Here is a 16,809-nt window from a genome sequence, read left to right on the forward strand (position 1 = left end):
TCTCGGATAACATACGCTTGATGAAGTGAAGCCTCTATAACACGGATGTGGTTTGAAAAAAAAGCTGGCACAATGGATCTTTATGAGCCCGAAAAGAAAAAGGCAGCGCAGGCAAAGTCCTGTGGATTCTGGCACAGCTTTGAAGAACCATCTGAAATGAAAAAAGAGAAGTCGGAAGCTGAAGTCCAGGAGGAAGATGAAGAATTGCGAAAGTCTGAATTATAATGTAAAAAGCTCATTCACGTGCTTCATCACCATCAGCTTTGGTCGTGAAGGTGTTGGATGAGAAAGAACATTCAATTGCAATTTTTTGGGTTCATTTGATAAATCTATCACCAGATAGAGTACTTTCAACCGAACTGCTTCATTTGTCTTCAATGTCTTTTGTTTCTTATCACTTTTTTGAAACTTCTTTCTTCGATCAAACATCTGCAAGCACTTCAATGCCATCACTATCTTCTTCATTTGGTTCAGAATCCAACAGTGCGCATCAGCTGCCTCTGATGCTCCCACTCCATTTGAAAGAGCTTATATCATCAAAAGCTTTTCCCACCTTTCTCTTTTTGCCAACAACTCGAAGTCATTTCTGTGGCATCATACAGCATTGATAAACATAAACTGTGCACTGTCTCCAATGAACCGGTTCCTATCGAGCTCCACCGCAACACGCCCATTGCTCTGAAGCCTGTTGTGCGCTTGCGTCAAAAGATGAGGCTTTCTTTATTCGCTTCTTCTTTTCGAGTCGTTCAATCTTATTGTGCAATATTGGAAGACAAGTCAGCAGAAGAAGGCAATACAAGCTCATGAAAGCAACCACTCTTCAATTCATCTGAAAATCTATGGGAAATCATCTTCATTCATTTCTCGATAAATCAGAATGTAGACCAAGGCAATATGTCTGGTGATATAAGGCTCGAGCGCTTGAAACATAAAGATTCGATTTTTGACAGTGGAACTTTCAGTAACACTTTGCCAGACGACAATCAAACAACTTCTTGTTTAAGTCTTTTCCCAAAAGTCAAGTCACAAAATTAGAAGATAAGGAAATAAAGACGCTCGAAACTGATTTGTTTAACCGTTTCCAACTTGAAAAGAAGTGGAGCCACTTGTATAAACAGATTTGCATTCCATGAAAGAAGAAGATGATGATAACTCTTCTTCGCCAGTGCAACATAATTAGCAGAAGAGAAAGTGACATCGAAAATGCATTGATAAAATGAGGTTTAATAGGATTTATATATGAGTGTTTTTGCATTTGATCAATGATGAATTGCATGTTATTGTTACTTTTTTGATTATTTTAATCGCTTGAAAAATCTTCCTCTTCTTCCTCTTCTTCCTCTTCTTCCTCTTCTTCTTCTTCTATTTCAAATGAAATTCCTTCTATTTCTCTTTCTTCTTCTTCTTCCTCCTCCTCCTCCGCTTCTTCTTCTCATTCTCTTCCTTCTTCTTCTCTTCCTTCTCATTCTATTAATTCTTCTATTTCTTTTTCTTCCTCTTTTCCTTCTTCTTCTCTTTCTTTCATTGCCATTCATTTTCTTCTTCCATTGTTCCTTCAATGCAACAAATGTCTCTCTTTAGCTGCTTTTGATTTGGGTATCTTTTCTCTTCTTGCACCATTGATACTGTTTCCCGCAGACAAACAACTGAATCCCCCATCTCTTTGCATTAGCTACCACGCGCTGTGGAAGCACCCTTACATTTTAAAAATGTCAGTGCTTCAATGATCACAACAACATGACAAGAAGATGAAGAAACTCAATGATATATCTGTAGACTTGTCAATACACGAGCACCATAGTGAACTTAATCAGCTTCAGAAAATATGATCGATTGAAAACTGAATCTGAAGAATTCTCCGTTTTTAAAAACCATTTCTAATAGAAGCCGCAACACAAGATAAACACAAACCAACATCATAACAATCAGAAATAAATGAATTAAACAGTCTTCAGAGAAATTGTTCACTCTCGATGTTCGTCTGAGAAAGCATGGCCGTCTTGTCTAACGTTTGCAAGCACCTCAGAGCACCCAAAACGAAGCAACAAAGTCCCCACAAATCAACTCCGCATCGATGCTACGCAAATGGAGCACAACAATAAAATCTGTGGATGGCTGCGCTTGAAGTGGTTGACACAAATATTCTGTATTTTTTCTGTAGTTGCCTGTGGCGTCTAAGAAAGCAAACTTCGAATGACAATCGCCTTGCTTGATCAAAATGGCAGTCCCTTCGAAGAATGAAATTCGAATGTGGTTGGCCTGAATGCCCTTCGATTGCTAAAAAAACACTCGATAATAGGTTGTATCTTTGATGGCGTTTCTCCACTCTTTTGAAGCAAAAGCGGAATCGGAAATAGAATTCCTTCGTTTTCCGTGTCTGTCAGGGACAGTCCGAGAAACAGGAAAACCTTATAAATAAAACCGATATTTTGGGGTTCTTTTTTCCATTGAATTCTTGCCTTTTTTTTGTGATAAATATCCTTCCCTCGATATTGCCTGCCACTTTCCTTGCCGAAAAATACCCCAAACTTCTCCACTGCATTAAATTCCATAATTCTATATAATTTTGTGCAGATTTTGTCCTTCACAGAATTCTATCCTTATATCGACATTCAATAAAACATCATTTGAATTTGTTTTAATCTTTTGTTCCAATCAAAAATTATAAAAATCATGAATCTGCGTAACTTCATTCATTTCTCATTTGCTATATAATAATCTGCTCAATTTATCGTATTGCTCTCCAAAGCGGAGATTGTCCATTTCAACAAAAACTAATATTACTGCACTTTGGAGAGGATACAAATAAAAATATCTTCACAATCAACAGAACAATAAAAATTACATACATTATATCTTTTGTGTTATGAATAAAATTGTTGCATTCCCCTTGACCATCCAATTTCCAAAAATCATCAGTCAGAATTTCAAAATCAACTTTTCACAATCATGCCATCTGTCATCACAGGAAATAATATTTCTAGTTCTATAGATAATGTTCACTCACGGAATTCTCATTTTGCGGATGTATATCCAAATCTAAACAACCAAATTGATCAAAGTATCCATTACTGCAAATCAGAATAAGATTTATCGTTTTTTTCTTTCTTTATTACACCTTGTCAAATAATTTTAACAACATAGAATGGTATTACTATTTATATTTTCATTTCTGTTTTGATATTGTTTTTTCGCCAATTTCTTCCATCTGTTCATATGCGAATTCAATGTTAATGATAAAAACGGAATTGTTTTTTGAATGCAATGGATTTTTAAAAATGCAGAAAACTTGTGAAATTGAAAGATTTGACGGTTTGTGTTCATTATTGTATTTGTACACTGTTAATTGTGATATTTTCACTTTATTTTTTCAGATTTGCTTTCTGATTTGGAGCGTCGCAACGAGGAGGAGCAAAAACAGATTATTGAAGAAATGAACAAGCAAATTTACGCTGTGATTTTGAAAAATATTTATTTTCCTTTTACAAAAGAATGGTTCGACAAAATGGACAAAATGATTGAAGAAAAGAAATTGTCAATGGAAAATGCTATTGAATTTTTAAAGTTCTTGGGTTATGGCAAGGAATTGAAATGCTTGACATGCTGTTCATTTGATGAATCATTATTGGGCAAAAGAATGAAAGAAATGATGATTGATGAAAATGAAAGGAATAAAGAAGAAAAGCTTTTGACTGATCTTTGCGAATGCTATATTTCTCTTGGTCATGATAAACCCCCTGATTTGTTATCGATTTACGTGCCTTGCCTTCTGAAAGCTGCCTCAAAGAAAGAGGAAAATGAAAAAGCACAAAAAGATGTGGAAATTTCCTTGCTGGCTTTGAGCAACTTAGAAAATTATGTTAGAACATTATTATTTCCTTTTTGATATTTTTGATATTTTTCCCTTCTTATTTCTGATTAGGAAATGCCAAAAGAACTGTATTTGAACGAAATCAAAGAGATTATCAAATATCATCAAGAGCATCGCAATCTCACTCATCTTGCCTATCAGACTTCTTGGAGGCTTTTAGTTAACCGACTTTGGGTTGACAATTATTTGGAAGAAGTGATTGTGAATGAGCTGCATTTTGTGAGAGAGGCAGCAGGAGAAATCGAAGACCTGTCAAAGTGTGTGGATTGGAAGAAAACTCCAAAGGAAATGAGCAGAGAAGAAATGAAAGGAATGCTTATAATAGGGAGATGGTTCAATGATATTGATAGTTTCTTTTCCTCGTGCAATCTGTGGAACGAAGAACTTACTGGACTTAACCGCGGCCTTGTTCAGTTATCTCGAGCATCAAGGGACAATCACAAAGATATTTGCAATCGATGTCTTTATTCATTTGGAGAAGCAGGAAAAAAGAGAAATGTGAAAAACAATGACTTGTTGAAAAGTGGAGCTATCGATGCTGTTTTGGAGGAACTTCAGCAGCTAACATTAAATCACGATTTGGTGTTGGATTGGTTGTATTTCTTTTTGAATATTTCAAGGAGAGCGAAAGAAGAGGAGGAGGATGAAAAGGATGAAGCAAAAAGAAAGGCAACCAAAAGGAAGATATTTGAAAAGATGGAAGAAGAAGGATGCGAAGATATCATCACAAGCTTTTATGGAAATATTATTTTTTTTTTATTTCATTATGAATGTGGACTATCGTTGAATATTTCTGATTATTTTGTGAATGTTTGAGGAAATATGAAGTTATTTATTCTGCATATCATAAATATTCACAAATTTAATTTTATCATTTCCCAAAACAGAAAACAATCAGTCATTTGAATGTTTTTTCAAAAGCTGTTTTTTCTTGACTTCGAAATGGAGCAAAGCTGAAAAGAAGAAGGAATGGAAAAGAAAGAAAGAATCATCTTTTCGAAAATAAACATTTTTGAATCAATCACATCTCGACTGGCTGTTTCAATCATATTATTCAAATATTAAAACTGGAAAGAAATGACATTGTTGCAAAATGTTTCTTTCTTTCTTTTTCTTCTTCGTTGTTTTTTTTTTTTGTTGTTTACCATTTTAGTTGCATCTTTCCTTCCTCTGCCTCAACAATCACGTTTTTAGAAAAAGAATCATTACCATTATTGGATCTTTCGCAAAATTCAGAATGCGCCCACTCCAAAATACGCCTTTCAAATGCTGATCCATCTGTCTATTCTTTCACATTCCTTCAAACGAACACTTCTCCCATTGAACAAAAAATCAAGATCACAAATCCATTTGAAGATTATTCTCCTCAGCCAAAGCTGTTCTTTTTCTTTGATTCTTTGATTTATCATTGAGAAAACAGGGCTGTAATTAGTGAAAGGGAAGTGTGCTATGAGTGAAAATGAGAGAAGGAATAAAAGAAAGAGAAAATCGCTATGGACGCGATTCACTTAAAAGCAAGAAAAAAATCAAGGAAAACGAAGTGTTTGTTGAAAGAAGATGCTATGTTTGAACAATTAGAAGGGTGAAAGAGATTTTGCAACTCTATTTTATATCGAAGGGCGATTTCTCTGCAAAAGTTTCATCAAACACGCTTTCAAGCTTCTGAAATTATTATTCCCGGAGCATACAAAAATATTCACATCACAAGTTTTGCATGCAAATGTGTTAATCAGGATAGTTTGACTGCTGCTTGCTCCGAAAAATAAAATAAAATAAAATAAAATAAAAATAAAAAAAAAAAAAAAAAAAAAAAAAAAAAAAAAAAAAAATTTTCTGAAATCCTGAAATGAAAGATTAAGTTTTTATAAAAGGGATCAGACTAATCTCCAATTGTACATAAACAAAACAAGTCCATTCAAATCTCCAAATTATATTCTTCTTTCTTCTATTGTTCAATGAAATGAATTTAATAACAAACTGAATTGGGTACAAAAATTTAGATGCTGAATTCACATTTGCGTGATATACAAAATAAACTGTGGAATTGCATTCCAATTTAAAAAAATAAATAATTAGATAGATATATATTTATTAAAAGCAAGACAAATGAAAAACAAAAGATTTCAAAAATACAATGATTTACAAAATTAAATCTTTTTTTACAAAATCGAAAAATAAACAAACAAATAAATAAATAAATTATCTCAAATAGAATTGTTAATCTCAATTCTACTCCTGGGTGCTCATTTCAATTTCTTTGCTTCCATCTTTGTTTTCATCTTTGCTTCCCTCTTTCTCTCCATCTTTGTTGCTTTTGGCTTTCCTTTTCTTGACAACCATCAAAACAACCACAACCACAACCACTGCAACAACAACAACGACAACTATCGGAACCACAATCGCAACAACAGTTCCCGCATTTGATTTCTTCTTGTCTTCTGGAGCAGGTTCTTCCTTACTCTTCAAATACTTTTCAAATGCATCCTCTGGCTCAGATTCTTCATCTATTGCTCCCACAATCCACCCAGCTGTTGAATTGTCATAATCGTTCGCAAACTCAAATGCACCGTCTTGTTTGCAGAACTCATCAAAATCTGGGGCAATGATGCATATTGATCTCGCTGTTGAATTCGCTGTGTTTGAGCTGTCAATCTCAAGATTGTTTGCAGAAGGAAGCCGAAGATTCGATGTTGCCTTTGGCATGCCAATGGATATTGCCCCAGCTTTCCCTTTTGGCGCTGTGCATGACTTGAATGTGCATTTGTTGTTTCTTCCAATTTCCACTGTAGATTCGTTCGAACTCAAAGAAATCTCCAAGCCAGCCGCTTCTCCTTTCTCTGAATTTGAATTTTTTATATTCAATCCTTCAATGCTAACAGCTGAAGGCGTGCTTCCTCCATCCTCAATGGTTATCGCTGCTCCATTTTGAATGTTCACGTTGCTGATGTCCACTCCATTCAACGAAGCTGAACTCACACTGCTGAAAGAAAATGGCGATGAAGAAAACGTAACTGTATTTTTTTCATCTGTGCATGAAACAGTGTTCATTTCAACTATCCCGCCAGCAACGCTCACAAGACTGCCTACAACAACATCATCCCCATCAGCATTTATCGTCATTTTCTCTGGCGATTGGGCTGCAACTCTGACAAATCTGCAATTGCTGATCGAAAGTGATGCCGACTTTTCATTTCCAAAAATCAAAGAATTCCATTTTTTTTCAGAAATGAGAAAGTTGAATGCCAAAGACTTGAATTCCACCTTTTGTTCACATGTAAATAAAGCACTTGAAGCGCTAACAGCGCAATCAATAGACACTTCTTCATTTCCATTTCCGTTGCTGTTCACTCCTTCAATGGTTATTCCCTTTTCGTTGCTAATTTCAATAACTTCTGCTTCGAACTGGCTGTCGTCTTTCACAATCTCCATGTAATATCCCTTTGAATATGGAATTTCATTTAGTTTACTGAATGCTCCGTTCAATGAACCCAATGGCGAATCACTTGTCCATCCATTTCCTGTTCCTTTGTTCTTAATAAATACCTTTCCGGTCGGATCAAAATAATTAAGCATAAAATCGTAAACTTTATCTGTGCCATCAACACATGCTGCAACATTCCACAAATTGTTATTCCGAGTATAATCTGATGCAAAACTCTTCTTCATTTCTGTTGCGAGGTCTCCGAATAATGAGTCATTTGACATCATAAATAATAGTCCAGTGTCTCTTTTTGACTGACCTTCTCCGACTGTGCATTTGTCAAATTTCAGATTCCTCCCATCTTTGGGCCATTTAATCTGACTTGCTGATTCAATTGCATGCATTCGTAGATATATTCCTCCAGAGCCATATTTAAAATCACCATGGCATGATGAAAAAGTTGTGACACCTCCATCTCCAACAGTAAATGTGCTTTTGTCGCTGTCAGTTGTGAAAGACAAAATTTTGCTCGTGCTTTTTAAGTCCGAAAATGTGCTCCCATTCAATATAAGATCAACTTTGGTTTTTGCATAACCATTTACATTGATAACGGAGTCAGTATATATTCCATTATCATAATCATTAATTATTTCAATATTGTTCAAAGCTAGATTAGACAATATTATTGTGTCAGCGTTACTTATAGAAAACAGTTCGTACTTCGATTTAAATGCATTTTCTTCATCCAAGCATTCAACTGACTCCATCGTCAATGAACCTTGATATTGGTAAACAAGTCTAAAATCAATTACGTTTTCCACAGCTGGCCGAATAAATCTACAGCTGCTTATTGTCAAGCTTGCACGTTGCTCATTTATCAAAGCCAGTATTTCATCATTTTTAGGTTCTTTTGCCAATGTTGCTGGAAAATGGAAAGCTATACATTTGAATTCCATGTCGCAATAACAATTAAATAGAGTTTGATTTGGATTTATGTCACAGTCCATTGCCACTTCAGTGTTTCCACTTCCTTCGTTATTTACTCCTTCAACCGTAACTTTTTGTTTATTTCTAAATGTAACTGTATCCGCAGTTAATAATTCTGTATCATAAACGACTTTCATGAAACAAGCACAATTATCGCTCAGGAGTGAATATGCTGAATATAAAGATTGTTTTTCCTGATCAATATTCAATCCGCTATTTTTATTATCCCCGCTTTGCTTAACGAACACTGTTGTAACTAGTTGTGATGGTTCGTTTTGAGAATAAGCCGATATCACAATTTGGAAAAGTATTAATCCCCAGAACATCTTCAAATAACGCTTTTTTCAATTTTTATTTTGATCAATATTTGTATAAAACGAAAATTTGAAAAACATAATTAGATAAAAAGAATTTCAAACAAAATAAAACGTCAAAAATTTTGAATGAAATATAAATTGTTTTTCTCAATAAAACAAATTTTTGATATTAAATTTGTCAGCAAAATTTCTATTTATCTTTCATAAAGATTCAATTGATTATTCTTTCTGTAACTTTATTGTTTGCAAAGAAGTTCAGTCCTTTTTTGCTTCAAATTTTCGTCTTATGTTTTGCTTGAAAAATTATGATCAAATCATTTCATTGAGAAATATTAAATCAAAAAATTTTTGATATAATGAATAGCATTTTATCTTTTATTACCCAGTTCGATAAAAAAGGATATAATTGAAGAAAAAATGTAAAAGATATGACAAAGATTATTGTTACAGACATCGCATAAAATACCGGACAAGATCGATTTCTCAACAACTGAAAGAAGAAAAATTCTGACTATTTTCCTCAAAATACATCTCAATGATACAAACTCAATTGATAAACGAGACTTTTCAAATAGCTTCGCTTGAGCTCAGAAAAAATATATATCGAAATCTCGGAGAAACTCAAAATCCTGTTTCTCTCGGAATTTAATAATAATATTCTCTAAGCACAAATGAAGCTATTTTGAAAGACTCGTTTATCAAATGAGTTTGCATTAATGAAATGTATTTTGAGGAAAATAGTCAGAATTTTTCTTCTTTCAGTTATTGAGAAATCGATCTTGTCCGGTATTTTGTGCGATGTCCCGTATTTTATGCGATATCTGTATATTCAGATTTTATGAACATATGGGTGATTATTTTTGAAATCACATTTTTTTCCGGGATGTTGATTTTTCAAAGAATGTTTGTTTTTTGAAAGAAAATTCTTAATCAAAAGAAAAAAAGCATGATAATTGTTTTCATATACAAATGTTAGGATAAAACAAAAGATAAAAATGATTTGAATAAGCCTTTTCACTCTTCAGTGTTCTTTTATTATTATTCGAGAGATATTTTTGAACCGAAGTTTTTGAATGTTGTAATTTGATTTCAAAAATAATCACCCATATATTTGTGGGTATTCTTTAATGAATAGTCACAAAAGATCGAAAATTTCAACCATTGCTGCTATAAAAAAAAAACTCCGTTTTCATTTTTTATCTTGAAAATTGTTTTGTTCAATATTCATTTGTTTGTGTTTACATGAAAAACTTCACAGTTCCAATAAAAACGGAGAAGAAAAAAATGTTTTATTGGGTTATCATTTAACCCCAACCCATTTTTTTATTCTGACCCAAATTTTTGAAGTGAAAAATTTAGAAAAACTTAAAAAAATACAAAAGAAGAATCAATTCTTCGAATTATCTTTCTTTTTCCTGGTTTTCTTTGCATCTCTTCGTTTTCCTCTTCGTTTGGGTCATCAAAAACAACATCAGAGCGTTTTATTTTGATTTTATGTTTGAATTCAACCATTTCATCTTTTTCGTTTTCTATCACCTGTTTCATATCTTTTTCATTCTCCATTTCTTCATTTCTCCCTAAAAATCTTTCCCAATCGTCGAGAAGTTCTTTTTTTTTGTAATTAACTTTCCAAAATAATCGAAATGGTTGCGATGGGAAGGAAGAGGGTATTTTGATGATTCAGGTAGTTTGCGAAGAACCGGACCGAACGTATTGTGAAGTACTCCGCTTTGTATAAAAGCTTTATAAATGACAGAAGGAGTGAAAGTGGAGTGAATTGCTTGAGGAAGCACGTCGACAAGTGCTTTTCTCGAAGCAGACGATGAAGTTGACGATGGAACATCAAATGATGAAGAAAGAGAAGTTGGGTCATTATTTTTCATATCGTAACTTTGTTCGAAGAAAGATCTTTTTTTTAATAATTGTGGTATAATGAGAAAAAAATTAAAAATACATGTTTATTAATGAATAGAAAAAGATTCGTGATTGAATTTTTGAAAACCAAGTCACTTTGAGTAAACAAAAAAAATTCCATTATAACATTTAATTTTTGAGTTATTTCTTTTATTTGAATTATTTGATATCACAACATCTAACAAAACCAATTATTGTTTGCAGATAATTACAATTTGAGTATGATTTAATGACATTATATTTTTAAATGATTTGAATTTCTTATTGTTTGTATTTAAATGAATAATTGATTTATAAAATTTAGAAGCGAAATTGATGAATTTATTCTTTTGTGCAATTTTTTTTAAACCTTATTCAGTTATGAACGATCAGAATTAAATTTTGGACGATTCGAGAGGTTAAAGAGAAATATTGTTTTTTAATATATAATTGTTTAGTTTTTTGGATGATGAAACGAACAACTTAAAAATATTTTCGTCAAATCTTGACTATTTCAAATTATCTTTTTATGCATTTCGGATAATATATGATTCGTGATTACAATGTTTAATTAAGCTGTAAATACACTTTTCATCGTTTTTTGTTTTTTCTGCACTTCAATCTTCAAACCTTATTATTTTTAAAGAAAAGTTTTTTGTTTTTACAATATACACTTTATTTGTCTTTATGAAATTACACATTTGTCTGTATTCTTATTAGATCTATATGTTTTTGATATGTTTGAAAGAAGAACTTGTAAAATATAACACATAAAAGTTATGCCTCATAACGCATATAATAAACTTTTGTAATTTCAAAAAAATATCAATTTTAATTTACCAGTGTTCATGTTAAATGAAGAAAATAGATAAAACTTAAAATAAAAGTGTCGAAAATTTTGTAATATCAATAAAAGCAAAAAAGAATCTGTCTTATCGGTTAGCTTCATTTTTTCCACCAGCATCGTTTTCATAGCAGTTGTTGAACGAACAAAATTTCACTGAAAGTGTCACAGCTGCCAGATTTAACATATGAATAGCACCTCCACATGATATTCCATCTGTAACTGTGCCTTGATTTCCAGTGGTTTTTGACCCATTCCACACACACCAAGTGAACGAATTCACCGCATTGTCTGCTATCTGCTGTCTCCCTGGCTTCGATGGATTCCCCTCGCTCCCGCTGACTGCAACATTCTGAGACCGATAGCACCTGACAAACGAGGTGTTCGAGGCAGACAAGGATGATGAGGGGCTGTTCAGTGAGGGGACAATGCCCCCATCATAAACATCCAACACCGACACAAATTCACACCCATTCATCAGAAACATTCTTTCGCTCAGCCCTTCACCCAGTTGTCTTGTTTTCGATGGATTTGAGGAGATGTTGAAGAAGGTCAGTCGGGTGAGTGTCACAAGGCGTGTCAGGGGAGGTGCCAGAAACGGGGTTGAAGACACACAAAAAGATGAGAAATCCGACTCACTCACCAATACGCTCCCTCCTCCTTCACTTTCTTCTCCTCTTTCTTCTCCACGTCTTCCTCCACCTCCTCGTTGTACTCCTCTCTTTCCTCCTTCACCTCTTCCTCCTCCTCGTCCTCATCCTCCTATTCCTCCCCCACCTTCTCTCTCACTCCCCGTCTTCCCCATCCCTCTCAATTAAATATTCCTCAGCAACTCAAATTATTCAACAACACTTTTCTTGCCCTTTCTGCTGCTCATAAAAGTAATTTCATAAAAAAATAAAACTGAATCTTTGCTGTTAATGCATTTTTGTAATGATAATCCTATTAAGCTCTTTCCCAAACTGATTTCGCTGATTTCCCTTCAGTCGCCATCTTCTGATGTTATTCTGCTTTTCTTCGCTACTTTTGGAAAATGCCTGCAAAAACACTTTTGTCTAAGCAAGTGAAATAATAATAATAATAATAATAAAATCAAAGGAAAAACTCTGCCAAATAAAAACACGCACACACAAAAAGAAAATAAGATTTATGCCTTTATTGCTCGTTAATCTCTACTTCTTTGGTCAAAGAATCGCTGCATTCATTGTCATCTCGTCCCTTCCGTCATTTCCAACAAAAACAAAACATCCATGAATCTCCATCCACAAATATTATCCTTTTAATTAATATTCTGGAGGATATTCTCATTTTCTTTTTCAAACTTTCCCCAAATTTTTGAATTTTATCAGGTAAAAATTCATTTCTCCAATATTTTCATCTAAAACCCCTTCCCTTTCATCCATCTCCTCTTTTTATTCCTTTTCTCTTGATTCATCTCCTCATCTCTTCATCTCTTCATCCCATTCTTTCGAATTCACATCTCCGTTCCTAGCCATATTTCCTCTCTCCAATTTCAAAAACATTCCATCTCTTCTTCGACCCATCCAAAACCAACAATGCACGCTTTCTTTTCGCCCTTCTTCTCTCAAAGCTTCTTCAAATAATAATCCCTTTCTTCCATTTGCTCGCAATTTAGCTAAACTTCAACCGCAGCTGCAGAGGCTTGAACATTCCTTTCCGGCAAGAAAAAAACAAACAATGAGTGTATTTTGACGTTTTTTTGCTCCAATCGAAAAGCGCAGAATCATCGTTCTTATCTTCTTTGTTATAGTTCAATGGCTGTACGGCGTCTGCTGCAGCTGAATTTTTTTAAAACAAACCAAAGAAGAAGAAGAAGAAGGGGAAGATGACGAAGACGAAGATGAGGAAGAGAAAGAAGAGGAAGAAGAAGCTGATGAAGAAGCAATGAAGATAAATGAATAAATAATCGTTGTGGAATCGCATGTTTTGTCTCTTCGGGATTAAGTCCGAATACTTCGCAGCTCCTCCATTCCTTTACTGCCATCCTTCCAAAGCTCCTCCTTTCCATCGCTCTCTCACACAAAATATTCCTCCTTTTCACTTTTCGTTCCTCTTCACTCAGCAGCAAGGCCTCGCAGCATCTGTCGGCGCACCTTCATCATTTTCCTAGGAATCCCCTTCCGCTTTGCCTCCTTCTCCATTTCTCATTCAACTTTCCTTCTTCATCAACATCCCTATCTTACCCATGCCCAGCGCTCAAAAATCTTGCAATAACCCCAATCTTTATGTCCGCCTTCCACTTCAACCTCCCATTTCTTGCAGAATGCCCATTTAACAAACAAATATACAATTTAACAAGAAAATCAATAACCAAACAAAATAAACAAATGAAAATAAAGAGACAAACATCTGACTGATAATTTCCACCACATTTTTTCTCTTTTATTCACATTCTTCTTTTGAATTATGTCACTTCCATCAGAAAGTCCATTAACATCATTTTCGCTTTTAATTCCTTATCAAGTCACATTGCTTCTCTTTAACCTCTCGAATCGTCCAAAATTTAATTCTGATCGTTCATAACTGAATAAGGTTTAAAAAAAATTGCACAAAAGAATAAATTCATCAATTTCGCTTCTAAATTTTATAAATCAATTATTCATTTAAATACAAACAATAAGTAATTCAAATCATTTAAAAATATAATGTCATTAAATCATACTCAAATTGTAATTATCTGCAAACAATAATTGGTTTTGTTAGATGTTGTGATATCAAATAATTCAAATAAAAGAAATAACTCAAAAATTAAATGTTATAATGGAATTTTTTTTGTTTACTCAAAGTGACTTGGTTTTCAAAAATTCAATCACGAATCTTTTTCTATTCATTAATAAACATGTATTTTTAATTTTTTTCTCATTATACCACAATTATTAAAAAAAAGATCTTTCTTCGAACAAAGTTACGATATGAAAAATAATGACCCAGTTTTGAGAGTCGCAAATACTCCTCTATCGAGTGGTTGAGACAAATGGGTGCTGTGGGGGATGAATGTTACGACATCTATGTTATTCTCTGAGAAAGTTTTCCAAATTGAAGGATCACCGCGTGAAGGATGAGAGTCGATGAAAAGAAGACATTTCTCTGTTTCCAGTGACATGCGCTTTCTTCTTTCTACGATGGAAGGGAGAAGAACTGTTCCCGCATATTTCTTGAAGTTTTGCTTGTCCATCCAGCCACTTTTATTAGGCCAGATGTCCAGAGTTGGAGAGAGAAGAGGCTTCAGTTCGTCCGGTTGTTTAACGCTTGGCCAGAGAATGATGCAAGGCGATGAATAACCATCTGCAGCCACTGCAGCAACAAGTGTTGCATTGTTAATTCTTTGTGCTTCTTTGCAATACCCAGCGCTTTGTCCAGATGGATGGATAACTTCAATATTTGTAGAAGATGTAACTCGCAAAGATGATTCATCAACGTTAAATATTAATGAAGGTGTGTAATGATTTTTTCATGTTATTCTGTCACCATTTGATACCAGGGCTTCATCACACTTTTGCATGACACAGCAAGCCGATTTATATTTTAGCTTTTTGGTTTGCTCTTCATTAACTCAGGATACAGCTTCAAAAACCCGGACGCCGCAGCATTTGAAACCTTTATATAGTGCTCGTTTTCTTCTTTTGTATCGTTTTAAACATTTTACATCTAAAGAAAAAATGTTATTTTTACAATAAAAAACTTGAGCAAACCAATTCTCTTGTTTTCTTCATTGTAAAACTGCTCCCGCAAATAGAATCAATTTTGATCACATCCAGAACTGTTTCTTCTTTCTCTTTGCTGATTGTCTGCGGTCTCCCTGGTTTTCCAACTTACCTTTTAGTTCTCAACGCCCGAACGGCGTTTTTAATACTGCTGCGGCTGAACTGCTTGGAATTGATGGCGTCAGTGATCCTGACGACGCCATCATACACAATATGTGCCATTCGTTCTAGTTTGTTTTTGTATTTTCTGGATTGAAAAGATATCATGGCATGCTTTAATTTTGTCTGCCCTGCTTTTCTTTTTTCTTCAACAAGAATTTTCATTTTTTATTTTAAGGTTTTGATCTAATTTTCATTTTTTTTAAAAAAAAAAATGAATTTCAAAAAAAAACCCAAAAAAAATATATTTTGAATGAACAAAGTGGCTTTACACCCCTTGAAACCAACCAATTTCTCGAGGAAGCTTGAAGGATGGTTTTCAACAACCCCCCTACCTACCCTTATCTCCCCCAATTAAAAGTAGGCTTCATTTCAAAACACATTTTAAAAATTCAATATAGATTCCTTTTATACAAAAAATCAAGTTATTATTTCAAAAAGTGGGATATAAACCTTTTGAAATAAAAAAAAAGGTCAGAGTAAAAAAAAAAAGGTGGGGGTTAAATAATAACACTAATATTTTTTGATCACTAAAAAAATTGATTTTCTCGCATATTGCATAAGTTATTTTTCTTCGACACATAAAACACTAGGGAACGTTTTTGATGTGCAGAATATCTCTGAAATTTCAATATTGAAAAACAAAGGTATTTTTTTGAAATGTTATTTTTTCAATTATTCTCTTTATTTGGGTTCAGGTTATTCAAATGATGCACAATATCTGTCAGAGACTGATGTTAATTACTTGATTGAGCAGATTGCATTGTTGGAAGTGAAAAGATTACAGTCAGGACTTTCTACAGTGAAAAACACATTTTTGGGATTGCACAATTCTACAGTTGGACTGAAAAATGTGGCAATTGAACATTCTTCTTCAACATGTGTGCTAATAACAGACAAATCGACTGTAACAATGGATTCCTGCATTTCCCACCAAAAATCGGAATCTCCGTTTCTTTTGCAAAGTGGGGCAATCTGTTTCACAAATGTGAGTTTTGTCCCCCAAAAGAATCTAAACCCTTCCAGCCTCATATTTTCATCTGATGATTCAAATTGTGTTATTTTCAGAAATTCCATCGTTGCAGATCTGGCTGTCTCATCATCAGACTATTTCCTGTTGTCAGGAAAGAGCAAAATGGAACAGATTTATGATTGTGCCTTCAGGAACATTTCGGTGAAATATGACAAAAACATTCCAATCAAACGGATCAATAATTCTTTTTGAGGTTTCTGGAGTTGAATATTTGATTTTTTGTGGGCTTTCAAAGTTTATCGGAAGTGGACGCAAAATAATGCAGTGCTTTCCGCAGAACTGATTTATGTTCAGAATTACTTGTTAAAGAGAAGAAAAGTGAACTGGAAGAAGATTATCTTCACAACTTCATTGTTTTCGCTTTCTTCGGCAAATGAAATTTCATTGAAATCTTATGTGATTTTGATGAAATTGAAAGAGCAATTACATTGCTTTTGATTTCAGCAAGAGAAACGTTAATGGACGCAAGTAAAGAATCACCATATGAACGGATAACTATAGAGAATTTGCTCTCTTAACTAATGATGACTTTTTCCGCAAAGTTGACTGGGTCGCAGAT

At 33.9% G+C, this 16,809-nt stretch overlaps 3 protein-coding genes across 3 annotated transcripts; 1 reads left to right on the forward strand and 2 right to left on the reverse strand.

The window, feature by feature from the left end:
• The first annotated feature begins 3,070 nt into the window (after window positions 1–3,070).
• On the forward strand, window positions 3,071–5,681 carry MONOS_18595 (uncharacterized protein). The gene is made up of 4 exons (XM_067871628.1): window positions 3,071–3,148; window positions 3,285–3,312; window positions 3,375–3,859; window positions 3,923–5,681. The coding sequence occupies exons 1-4, from the start codon at window positions 3,146–3,148 to the stop codon at window positions 4,685–4,687; spliced, it is 1,281 nt and encodes a 426-aa protein (XP_067731000.1). The 5' UTR covers window positions 3,071–3,145; the 3' UTR covers window positions 4,688–5,681.
• A 104-nt stretch (window positions 5,682–5,785) lies between these two features.
• On the reverse strand, window positions 5,786–8,644 carry MONOS_7988 (uncharacterized protein). The gene has a single exon (XM_067878356.1). The coding sequence runs from the start codon at window positions 8,603–8,605 to the stop codon at window positions 6,101–6,103; it is 2,505 nt and encodes an 834-aa protein (XP_067731001.1). The 5' UTR covers window positions 8,606–8,644; the 3' UTR covers window positions 5,786–6,100.
• A 2,674-nt stretch (window positions 8,645–11,318) lies between these two features.
• On the reverse strand, window positions 11,319–12,064 carry MONOS_7987 (uncharacterized protein). The gene has a single exon (XM_067878355.1). It carries the CDS (start codon window positions 11,818–11,820, stop codon window positions 11,422–11,424), a length of 399 nt encoding a protein of 132 aa, XP_067731002.1. The 5' UTR covers window positions 11,821–12,064; the 3' UTR covers window positions 11,319–11,421.
• Window positions 12,065–16,809: the final 4,745 nt, after the last annotated feature.

The sequence above is a fragment of the Monocercomonoides exilis genome (assembly GCF_001643675.1).
Source record: "Monocercomonoides exilis strain PA203 chromosome Unknown scaffold13-1861174, whole genome shotgun sequence".
Taxonomy (NCBI): domain Eukaryota; phylum Preaxostyla; order Oxymonadida; family Polymastigidae; genus Monocercomonoides; species Monocercomonoides exilis.